This window comes from Martes martes, assembly GCF_963455335.1.
Source record: "Martes martes genome assembly, chromosome: 2".
Classification (NCBI taxonomy): Eukaryota; Metazoa; Chordata; class Mammalia; order Carnivora; family Mustelidae; genus Martes; species Martes martes.
Genome location: NC_137889.1, coordinates 173374842 through 173387368, shown reverse-complemented (window position 1 = coordinate 173387368; position 12527 = coordinate 173374842). Strand labels below are relative to the sequence as shown.

General features: G+C 44.4%; 1 protein-coding gene across 1 annotated transcript in view; it reads right to left on the bottom strand.

Annotated features, from left to right (window-relative positions):
- LIMCH1 (LIM and calponin homology domains 1) overlaps window positions 1–12527 on the bottom strand; it is a 326880-nt gene that overhangs the window by 80096 nt on the left and 234257 nt on the right. Inside the window, exons 7-9 of the mRNA XM_080797210.1 lie at window positions 6919–7114; window positions 1713–1965; window positions 378–644 (exon numbers count right to left, since the gene is read on the bottom strand). Of these exons, the coding sequence (XP_080653336.1) occupies window positions 378–644; window positions 1713–1965; window positions 6919–7114 (716 nt within the window). The remainder of the gene's footprint in view (window positions 1–377; window positions 645–1712; window positions 1966–6918; window positions 7115–12527) is intronic.

Here is a 12527-nt window from a genome sequence, read left to right as displayed (position 1 = left end):
CAAGTAAGGTAAGAGCCATTTAGGAGTAGCGTGAAAATGAACAAGCCACAAACAATTGAAAAATAAAATGTTATTGCTAGGTAAATCCCGCAGCCCACAAATGACTAACTACTCATCCTTGACTGGGACACGGTCTAATCAAGCAGCAAGAAGCTCACTCTTTGCCTCCATTTAGAATAACGAAGTTCTTGGCGGAGACATGCCCCCAGGGGCAAAGACTCACAGCTACTTCTATTTGCTTGAGGAGGGGGTAAGAGAGCTGCAGAGGGGAAAGCAGGAAGTGGGAAACAGGATGGAAACTCCAACAAGCCAGACGGATTCCAAAACCCAGGCATGCACAAAGGCAGTCAGGCCAGCCTTCGGCCCGCAGAGCTAACCTGGCAAAGCGCTGTGCCGCGGGCATGACCTTGATTCCAGCTTGTTCTAGCCTCCTGCGCTTTTGGATTTCAACAGCATCTTTTCCTTCAGACTTGGGAGCCGGGGCCGCCACAGGCCCCTCTGGAGAAGGCTGCTCCTGACCACTGCCCGTGGGTAATTCTAACCCACCATCAGAAGGCTTCCCACCAGGATCCACTGGGCCGACGGGGTCCTCTTCACAAGGAGACCCCACTTCACTTCCCTCTTCCTCTATTGTTTCAGGATAGCTAGTGAGTTGGACAAGACGGTTTACCAAACTAAAAGCCTGGCAAGCCATATGTCATCTCCTGGTCATTCTGATATTACTTTTCACTTAAAAAAAAAAAAAGTCATAGCATGCAATACAGTCCTGGTAATGTGAAGAAAGTCAAAGGCTGCCATTAATTTGTTAATAAATACAATGCATTATAATCTCAACAGTAGGAGCTCTTTCAAAGCTGATATAAAAGCCTTTTCTGCTGGAAAGATAAAAGTCATGTTTTATTGAATCATCAAAACCTTTAATAAAGTGTCTATTCAATGAAATTCATAGATAATAAAGGTGGTTTATTAGAAATATGCATGCAATGATCAGAGTGGTTTTGCTCAAAGGGTTAGACTACACGGTAAGTTTCTTTTACTGGACTCCAAGGTTCTTGAAGGCAGAGCCTTTATTTACTACTGGGTCCCCGGTGCCTAAAAGACAGTGCCTAGCATGTAGTAGGTGTTGAATAAAAACCAGCTGACTGAATGAATGCATAAATATAAAGACATAATCAGAGTTTAGGGGAAATCCCTGCTTGCTTCTCCAAAGAGACAAGCAGCTCAATGTATCTTCCATTTACTAGGAGTTTCTCTCCATGTGATTCTGAAGCACATCTCATGCATCCCGCCTATACTTGAGCTTATAGCTAAATAATCATGTATCTAGATTTAAGAAAAAGTCTTCTCGCAGAAAGATACGGCTTTCTGCACCAAATGTAGCAGGAGCGGGAGTCAGGCAGTCTCCTCAGAAAGACATGGGTGACAGATCTGCTCTCCCTGTCCTCTCACTAGAACCGGTTTAAAAAACGTGCTCGTTAGACAAGGATCTGTTGAGTACCTACTGTGTGACAGGCACCGTTCTCTATGCTTTCACGAAGCTTCGATTCCGTCATCACAGTCTCTCTCCAAAGAACCATCCTGCCTCCCGCCATTTGCAATCTTACGTCAAAAGTTCTGGAATGGTTATCTGAGCTCGATGGTGTGAAGGTGCTCTCGTCCCTTTACTGCTAGTGCTCAAGCCAGGACTGGGGGCAGCCTAGCTCAGGCCTTACCTGAAGGGCCTCTCCCCACCCAGGGGGGAGGTGGCAGTATTCCAGCTCTTCCGATTTTCCTCTCGCTCTGCTTTCTTCTTCCTCAGAGGAGCGGGGACGTAGGCCGTCTGATTGCTTTTGTTCGGGAGGTACTGGTTAAAAGGCACTGCTGATTTCGGCTCACCATGGGAAGTCCGCCTCGCAGACATGTCATCCTTCTTCACATCCGGCAGCTTCCGGTGGGGCAAGTCGGGTTCAGAGTCACTTCCTCTCCCTGGGGAAGAGAGGATGGGTGCTGAGAACATGTGCGGGGCTCACAGAAAAGTTCCCGATGGCCCGTCAGGATGTATTAGGGATGTGGTAGATCTATGGGTTCTGAGATCCCTTCCTTAAATGATTCACTTAACAAACCTTAAATTAGTCTATTCTGGGAAAAGCTCTGAGCTCAAATCAGGGGGAAAAAATCCAGTTGAAAAAACAGAGGTAAGCCTAATTGTATCTCAGAATTATGACTCGTAACACATTTGCAGCAGAATGAGAGGCTGCTAAGATTCTTCGAATCTTCAAAGAAAAGACATAAATCAACTGATGGAGTTTTTACTGAGCACCTGTCATGGCATGTCTTACGCTGTGCTAGATATTCACACAAATAAGAATTATAAAGGATTCTGTTTTATAAAGGAAATGTCATAAAATGACATTTTGTCTTAGAGGTACCTTTTTTAAAAAAAAGATTTTATTTATCTATTTATTTATTTGACAGACAGGAATCACAAGTAGGAAGACAGGCAGGCGGGTGGGGGTGGGGGAAGCAGGCTCCTTGCTGAGCAGAGAGCCCGATGTGGGGTTCGATCCCAGGACCCTGAGATTATGACCTGAGCCGAAGGCAGAGGCTTAACCCACTGAGCCACCCAGATGCCCCTTGGAGGTACCCTTAACCAGTCTATGAGAAACCTGAAGAATGTCAGTTATCTTCAAGGAGCCAAGACATAAGAAGAATAGGAATTCAGAAAAGTGGCAGATTGAGATCAGACCAAGGGTTTGCCTTTCAGGAAGTGGTTTGATTTTAATAAATGAATATTCTTTTACATCAGAGCTCTTCCTGGTACCCATAGCTGGAAGCCATCTTTTCTTCCCGTGAACCCCAAGGCCCAGTCTCTTCTTTTCTTGGGGCACGCTACCCTTTCAATCTTGTATTATTTATACAGCACTGATCACAGCGTCTTTGCACCCAGTGGGCGTCCTCAAATCATCCAATGAATAAATGAATTGATTTGGCTTCAAGAGCGTTTCAGGCAACGCAAAAGAATTCAATGTTGCCCAACCAGTTTGGCGGGCAAGAGTCCCAATAATTATATTGTATCCCTGTTTCCTGTGTCTCATCTCACTTGACTGGTAAGACCTATGAGAGTGAAGCCGTCATTAAAACAAGCACTACCATTACAGAAGCCGCCATGGGAGAGTTGGTTGGAAACTTAATTAAGGAGAGCAATGTGTCCCTAGCAAGCTGTGGGCTCCAAGGCCAGTTCTATCACTCTTGCCTGTCCTCTTCTGTAAAATTGGAATGAAATGATCTGCCCTGGAGATCAAATGATTTAATGGCTTTTAAAAGACTTTACAAGTTCAAAGCATTGACCATAAACAAGTTGTTCATTGTTGTAGAGGAAATATGCAGTTATGAATTATTCATGGCACTTGCATTTAGCCTCCCTTCTGAAGTTTTGACCATTTCGGTACTTGCTGGTTTTTGATTCCTGGCTTAGCACCTTCCCACCCCAAGTCTTGCATCAAGGGTACCCATCTGTCTCAGTGTCCCAGTGAAATGTGCAGAGGCCCCTGTGAGATGCTTTATAAACAAACGCTAACACTACCTTCCCTTGCCAGACTCTTTGGTTTGTTTCCTGGTTTGATATTATCCCCATTTTACAGAGGCAGAAACCGAAACTCAGAGAGGCAGAATGGCTGGTATGCAGTAGGTCAGGACTTCCGATTTCCATGTTCCAGACCCCGGCCCAAAGCTCCTTCCTCTGTGACACGCTTCTCTTGGAGAAATGTCCAAGAGACATTTCTTAAAGCATCCTGACTGTGAGGGCTTAGTAAAGAATCAAGAGTTGTCTCCATTTTCTGATGCCTAAAATCCTATCATCTTTGAACCTTCTCTGTGTACAGTATCTAAAGACATATTACCTGTAATTACCTTAGTGAAAGTCTCAAAATAGGCTGTTTAACACATACATAGATCACCCTCTTCCTTCCCACAGTGACTCTTTGAGATAAACACTTTCAAGAGACAGTTCAAGAAAAGTTACTTTGCAGATGCCCGAGGCAGAGTGACTCAGTTGAAAGAAGAAAGTTTTCTGGACTCAGAGGCCAGGGTCTAATTTCGGCTCCGTCCTACTAGCTGGGTAGCTCTGTGAAATTTAAGCCCTCCGTACCTCAGGGTCCTCACTGGACATGTGGAGACGATACCACAGCCCTCACGGGTTGTTGTGAGGATCCAAGGGGATGGCGCAAAGCACTTAGAAGCGGCTGGTGTGCCACACCCTCGATAAACACTAGGAATCTTCTCGAAGGCCAGGACTTCAAAAGAGTTGGACCTCTTCCCGAAAGCACAGATATATACTAGAGTGGCTTCGCTATTTATGCCCAAAGTAAGGAAATGACAATACAGCACATGATGATGATGACATTACTTTATCAAAGTCTGAGCCTTCCGTTTCTGGGACTACATTTCTCTTCCTTCCAGGAACTAGGAGGGAGCTTTCTTTTATTCCCCATATTTTGGCCATCTACACCCCTAGCCCTTGGTTTTCTCATCTTCCTCTAACACTTTAATTTCTCTCATTCCTTCTTTCTCTCCTTCAACTCATCTTTTCTATAAAAGAATATGCATTTAACAAAATATATCATATTTCTAAACTGTGTTCTGAATTTTAAAAGCATCTGAGTCAAAGGGTTTGTATTTCCTCTTCAGTGAAATCCATTAAGTGGCCTCAGGAGGACGCTAGGAGAGGTGAGGGGAGAACTGGCACCTGTCTAGCAAGATGGATTGGCGGAACCACACAGCATCCTGCCTAGGTCGCTCTCGGGTACAACCCATAGAATTGTGGCACCCCTTATGAGTGTGGCTCTTGATTGTCCCCACTGAATGGGTCAGTGGGCCTCAATAATATCAAAATATTGGCCCAATATGTAACTGGAGAATTTTATGCTAAGATTTTCCCTAGTTGATTGTGAGTCCTTAGGAAATAAATTTTTAAGACTTAAAAAAAGTTCTTCTAAATTTGAAAGTGGCAACCTTATGGATTAACATCATTAAAAATAGACCATAAATTCTAATAAAATACAACATCTATTTGAATAAAATTATACTGCTATTAAGGCAGATTTTTAAAAGTGTGTGTGTGTTTGTGTGTGTTAAATCTCATTAAGTCTTGATTCATTTTCAAGATCATAAGCCTGTAGGTATTAGGCTGCTTGGTAAAATGGACAGTGTTCTGTGAGGCTTGATTTCCTATTATTCTTTACATGGAAAAATATTTATAAAAAGACTCTAGCTTATCAACCTTAATTGGTGCAAACGAAATTGTGCCTCAGCACATATTAGTACAATATTAGTAATTACCATCTCAAATCCCTTCAAGATGTCGCTCATTATAAACTCTAAATCCTCGACGCTGTGACAGAGTATAGGATCTATGTTACCACTTATAAAACCAAGAGGAAGAAAATAATAATTTTTTTTAAAAAGCAATCAAAATAATATGAAATGGTCAGGTTCAGATATGTTTTGTGAAAGGAAATCTACATTTCGGTTATGTTAGAGCTCAGTTAGGTTATGTACTTGGTATTGTAACTTCTAATACTGTGGGTGGTACTTAAGATGGCATAGAAAATCTTAGAAATGTTTTTCAAGCAGCTCACAATGCACCATGGAATTCTTTTGGAGTCACATACTATGTGGCCCTGGGGCTAATCTATTTGTTGGAAAGCTGAAGTACTGAACAAAAGCATTAGTTAGGTCACTCCAGAATCTAAAAAATTTATTTGGTAAACAGAAGTTGTGGGCAAATTAGGTTTAAGAGTTTAAGTTTTGGACTCACGCTTCTTGAGGCTAACATTGTTATACTACTTAATGACAGAGATATTTGTCACTTAGGAACTTGAGGACAATCACTTAACCTCTGTACAGTTCATCTGTAAAATACAAATAAAGAATGTCTCACAGCCCAGGGTGGGAGTGGGGGGACTATGTACCTCATTCGTACTCTGGGCTAAGGACTAAGTGAGATGCTAGGTGTCAATTAATTAATTCAGGACCTAAGCACATTAAATACTCAAGTATTTTAGATAGAGTTTTACAGCTGAAAGGGATCTTTCAGCCATATAAGGGAATTTTCGTCTCAGAGATAAGCTGTAAGTCTCTAGAAGTATTAGCATCAGTCAAGCAATGCATTAAAAAAATAGAAACAAATAAAAAATACCCCACCAGCCTTAGTGTCTTTCTGCAAGTTTATATATGCAGAACCAAGCCATTTTCCCTTCCTAAAAGTACAAAGCTATAAGCTAAGTGACATAAACAGCTGGAATATACTTATTAAATTTACATCAGGTTGCATGACCACACATTTTTAAAGAAAAAATGATCATTCCTTACAGGTGACAAAATCCACAGGATTTAACTCAAACCCAGACTCAGAACAAACAGGCAGTCTGGGTTGTGTACCCTGGGGGGCCACCCGCACAGCTCCAGGCAACGGTCAGGGATCAGAAGTATCGCACAGATTGCCAAAACCTCGCCAATTCAAGCTTCCCGGGTTCCAGCACCTTCCTAAGTGTGTCTAGTGCATTTCCAGCTTGCTGGAAATTGCTTCTTTTTTCACTTTTGCCCTGTGGTACTCACACACTTCCCTTCCTCATACCCAGAGCATATAAACCTCCGGCACACTTTATGAGCTAACGGCCAGCGGCATCTTGATTCACTGAGACCAAGGGAGGGATGATGTAACGTATTTTCCAAGGAAAGAGAGGCTCACTGAGGCAATGCTCAAACCGCTGGTGCAGCCAAGCCAAATTCTAAGGACCACGAAAAACAATAATAAAAACACTTCTCTCCTCCCAGTTTAGAGTTGCCGGGTCCCAGCAAAGTGGATATGGAGCCTGCCTTCTGTCCACAGGGGTGGATGTTCCAATCTAAGATGGGCAGTGCACGACATCTGCAACCTACCATCGCTGCTTCCCCTGAGGACTACATCTGGTGAAGGGGTCTGCCGGGAACGGGAGCCGAAGGAATCCAGGCTGTCGAAGGAGTCATCTCTGCCGTGGCGAGGGGGAGACAGGGAGTCGCTGCGCTCAGAATCCCAGCAGTCTATGTAGCCACTGTCTCGGATACTACGTTTAGGACTCTCAATGTCGTCGGTCTCCTGTCCAGAAATAAAACGAGAAGGATTACAGACACTTGAGCAACAGATGGAGAGCCTACGATACGAGGAAAATTGGGCTCCCGGGTGGACTTCAAAAGATCCCGCGTGTGGTGTCGGTATGGAAAAAATTATGGCACAGATTATCATCTACAAGCCAGCATTTCATCCTTCTGCCCTTCCCTCTGCCACTTTCCCGAACAGAAAATCATGCACATTTCAAAAGATAATAAATAAATAAAAATAAAAATCCAAGTAACTCCCAGCCTACTATGTTTAAAAAAAAAAAAGAAAGAAATAGAAGGAACGAAGAATAAAAGCTCATTAAGTTTGGAGTCACAAGAGTACAGTGACCGACAAAACCCAAACTGAACACCAAAAACCTTAACCTTGACCTGTCTTTCGGAATCCATAGCCGCATGCCTGCCCTGGGACCCAGCCCCTGGTTTTCGGCCGCACAACTGCTCCTGGTTAGGCTAGCTGGCCAGTGCACACAGCATGTGTTTTTGCCGCGGAATCAGTTCTGTAAAGCCTGGAGCAGCACGCGTCCGTCTCCTGCTACCTTGGAGGGAAATTCCTGCTCTGAAAGGGAGCTGTCTTTCCGAGGCAGAAAGTTAAAAAAAAAAAAAAAAGGCAATGAAAAATATGCAAAATGCTTTTCCTGATGCCTCAGAAGAATCCAGGCATGCTCTCGCTCTCGGCCAGCTCTTGGCGCTGGGGGAGCTGGAAGCACTCGCGGCTGACCCACATGTTCGAAGCAGGGAGAACAATGGCTGTCTTTGACAGCCTGTGATTATAAATTCTTTCCAGCGCAAGCAGCACATACTAAAACACTGAAACCCCAGCAGCAGAAAGGTCAGTCAAAGCCATCCTCACCCTCCTATTATAATAAAACCCTTGTTCCCGCCAGTGTCGTCGCATTCATTACAATTGTCCGGGCTGGTGAAAACAAAAATAACTCCGGTCACTCAAAGATAAACCTCAATTTAATCTCCTCCAGACTGTCGCTTAAAAGCCGGGCTGCGGAGGATGCTGGCAGAGGGGCACGCTCTCATCGGCAAAGACTGGAATGTCACCCCCCGGACGTCCTGGGACACTCTGGAAGGTCCCCTCCACATTCCCGGTAGAGAGGAAAAATAAACAGATATTCTCTCCCTGGTAGCAATTTTGGAAACTGCTTGAACTGAATGATATGCCCACAGGAGCCCGTGCTGGTTTTCTCCATTCTCCCCAGTGTCCCTGGCACACACCCCTCCCAGGGGTGCGGAAGTGGGGGGGTTGCCTGGAGAGAAGGGAGTGGGAGACAGGAGGGCGGGATGGAGAGGAGCACCCTGCAGCCTCCAACAGAGGCCCTGATTAGGGCCCCGGAAGAAGAGGCTGTCAGATGGCCTGGGTGAGTGCAGCCTACTGGACCCTCCATTGGAAGGCAGAAATTCCAGTTATGGAAATTAAGGTGGTTTACTTTTAGGTTAAAAGTCAACCGGGACATGAACAAAAAGCCAGGCCTGACTAGCTGCAAAAGGAAGAACTCACTAAGTAACTGAAAAGTATACATTTGAATTAGATATGGTTTTGTGTTTAATTTCTTTGGAAATGCAAGTTATAATCGTAGGTTATTTATTCACCAAGAATAGGCCAAATGGCTAAAAAAACACGAAGGCCACTCTTGTTGAATACTTACTATGTGTCTAGGGCTACACTGGGTGCTTTTTGCACAGGTATTTAATCCTCACAACCCTACCACGGTGTGGTTACCATCGTCCTCCTTTTTCAGAAGAGGAAAGTAAGAATCAGAGAGGTTAAGTAACTTGACTGAGGTCACACAGGAAGTAGCAAAACTGTGATTTTAACACGGGATTCCATCTCCAAATCCCAAAGGGTAAAATCTGCCAATGTTTGGTCATCTTTGGGGTGGTCACAGTCACCATTACCAGCATCACCTCTTCCAACTATGGGACACTCACTGCCTCCTTACTCTGCGAACGACGCTAACCTGGGTCATGCCCCTTTCCTTAATGCTGTTTATGCCTACATGACCAAGCTATAAATACTGCAAAACAGAGGCAGCTTAGGGCAGGTTAGGAGCTTAGGGCAGGTCTTGGAAGCACAACTGACTGGGTTTAAATCTTCCCTCCTCCTCTCATCATCTAAAAGACCTCAGGTAAGTTATTTCAGTCTTCTCGCCTGATTGCAGTTTTCTTATCTGTTCAATGGAGCTAATAACACCACCTATCTCGCAGGACTGCTGGGAGGGTTAAACATGTTAACATACAGAGAGCATTCAGAAGAATGCCTGACGCAGAAGAGCTCAAAAAGTGTTAGCTATGGAGGGGCACCCAGGTGGCTCAGTGGGTTAAAGCCTCTGCCTTCGGCTCAGGTCATGATCCCAGGGTCCTGGGATCGAGCCCCGCATCCAGCTCTCTGCTCAGTGGGGAGCCTGCTTCCCCCTCTCTCTCTGCCTGCCTCTCTGCCTACTTGCGATCTCTCTCTGTCAAATAAATAAAATCTTTAGAAAAAAAAGTGTTTGCTGTGGACTTTAACTATTTCCATGTATTTGTTTGGGTATGTAAATGTCAACATGTAAATCACACAGATGTTATGAATGTAGTTAAGGACACAAACTATATATGCACTGATCCTCTTCTATCTCCCTCTACATTTATACCCCATAACTAGACACCTTGGGCCCGGGTTCCCATCAGGGAGGGCAGACCCTCAGAGCGAGGCCACTGGTCATGTCTAGAAATGACACGATGTTATGAGCTGCTTGGCTCAACGTGACAGACTGGATTTTCAAGAAAATAATAATAATCAGAAATGCTTCTCCAGAGGCCCAAATGTCTTCCGCACCCCTACTACAAACCCACAAGAGAACAGACAGAAAGAAAAAGTCAACATGTCTCTTGGAGCTTCAGCTGCTTTCTCACAGCTTGTTATGGGAAAGAAAAACAGAAAAGCCATTCTGCTCACGACTGTGTAGAAAGCCAAGAGTAAAACCGCGGATCAAGCAAGAGCTGGAAGCCGAAAGGCATGGCTAGTTTGAAAAGCGAAAAACAGGCCACCCGTGGTCCCCCTTGGCCAACCCAGTCCCTTGGAACCTCAGGTTTCCGACGCAAGAAGCTGGTTCTTCAGCCAGAAGTAAAGACGGGGACGTCAGCTGGATGGGCAATTTGACCGGATTCCCTCAACTCACCCAAAGTTAAGATTTTGGGGAAGAACCAAAGCTATAAACCAGCACAAAGGCTGGTGTGGTCTAAATTCTCCTTTGGTGGGGTCTAGTTATGTCATCGATGCTTTTTATCCAGGATCCCAGGAGCATTTCACCTTCTACAGGGAGCACTTTAGGGATAGGAGACAAGACCCAAATCTGTCCCTTGTACTAACTGCTCATTGTTGTAGTAAACGTGTGTTCATGAATGTGGTGAGAACTAGCAACATCTATGGTATTTTTGGATCGTTTCACTCATCTGTCCCTTTCTTACTCCTCTTTGTCAGAGATAATGAGAACCAGCTAAGGTTGCTGGGTGACTTACAGTATCTGAGAAACTCCACAAGCTTCTGTGTTACCGCTCAACATTTTCTGCTTCCTCAGTGATTTATAAAGTGGCTAAATCCTATTCTGGAGGGTTTTAGGATTCTGTTTTTCCAGTCTGATGACCCACCTGTACCTGCCACACTCTGGTTGGGGAAGCTATTCACTGCTCAGATATTTACCGAGCACCTTCTATGTGTCAGACCCGGTCCTAATGCTGGGGACACAACATTCTGCAAAGTCAATAAATACCCTGTCCTCACAGGCCTTATGTTCTAGCAGGGAAGACAAAAGATAAACAGAAAAACTGATAAATGAATACAAAGCTGGGTGGTAAGTATCATGAAAAACTAAGGCAGGTTAAAGGAAGAGAAGCTGACATTGGTTGCTGTTTTAGGCAGAGAGCTGTCCTTGCTCATCTCAACCCCCCATCTCCACCCCCCTGTTCTAGCTAACACCCCTCACCTCCTGAGACGGTAGTATGTAGGCCAATCATGGTACCCATTACCCCTGGTCACAGAGACTGGTTTGGGATGAGGACCCACACTGGGCCAGAGTACACCCCTAGGAATTTTACAGCTGGGCCTAGAAGGAAGAATGCCCTTGCTTTCTGGGCAAGGAGCTGGAAGCAGGTAATCTTGGAGGTACACCTGGAGGTGCTGTTGGCCATGTTCCCTGATGGGAGGCCATCTCAAGGAGAGGTAGCAAGAGATGAGAAAGAGACATAAAATGGAAGAACCTATATTGCTCATTTGCTAGCTCTAGTCCTTGAGATTCTAAGGCCATGTTGGTCCCCATGATTCTTCCTTCAATCTCAATGTTCTCACAATTATGCACCTTTGTTTCACTTTAGTGTCCCCTCTGTTGGAAGACGTGTTCTGACATATCCAGGCTTACTGAAAAGCCACTGTCACTTTGCTTTCAGAGATCTTTTTTTGGCATATAGCAACAACAACCTGCTATGAATACCCATTATTTGCCAGATGCTTATGCTAAGGGCTCTATACGTGTTACAAGCTGAAATTTTTAAAAATATTTCTTAAAGCTTTTATTTATTTATTTTTGAGAGAGAGAGAGAAAGGGTATGGGCACAGGGTAGAGGCAGAGGGAGAGAGAGTAGTAGTCTCCCCACTGAGCAGGGAGCCCTATGTAGGGCTCGGTCCCAGGACTCTGAGACTATGACCTGAGCCAAAGGCAAATGCTTAACTGACTGAGCCACCCAGGCACCCCTACAAGTTGATAATCTTTTTTTGCATACATTTCTCTCACTAGAAAAATGAATATAAAATATTTCTGGCTAGTCTCCTTTGCGAAAGAAAACATTTTCCTTCCAAATTTATTACAGCCTGTATCTGTGCCAAAACAATTCGAGTTATCTCCGCAATATCTGCTCCCCATTTCTTCTCCAGTGAAAACACCCAGAGTTTTTAGCTGAAATACAGTCTACCTTTCCCAAATCTTTCCTTGCAGGTAGGTAGGGATGTGTAACCAAGTTTAAGTCAATAGGATGTGAGCAGAGGAGTAATGTATGACTCAGCACACACGTGTTTAAAGGGAGGGCAGAGGTCCTTCTTCTCCTCATCCCTCCTGTCTCCTGGCTCAAATGTGGATATGATGGGTAAAGCTGGTACAGCCATGGTAGGAGCTGAGAACCCAAGGACGGAGGATGTTGGAGTTAAAGGACAGGAGGACCCTGGGTCCCTGATGATCATCTGTCCACTGCTCGTGTTCAGGCCTCTTTTTTTTTTTTTAAAGATTTTTATTTATTTATTTGACAGAGATCACAAGTAGGCAGAGAGGCAGGCAGAGAGACAGGCCTCTTTTATGTGAGTTCAAAATAAAATTCATCTTATTTAAGCCACATTTAGAGTTTTCTACCTGTCC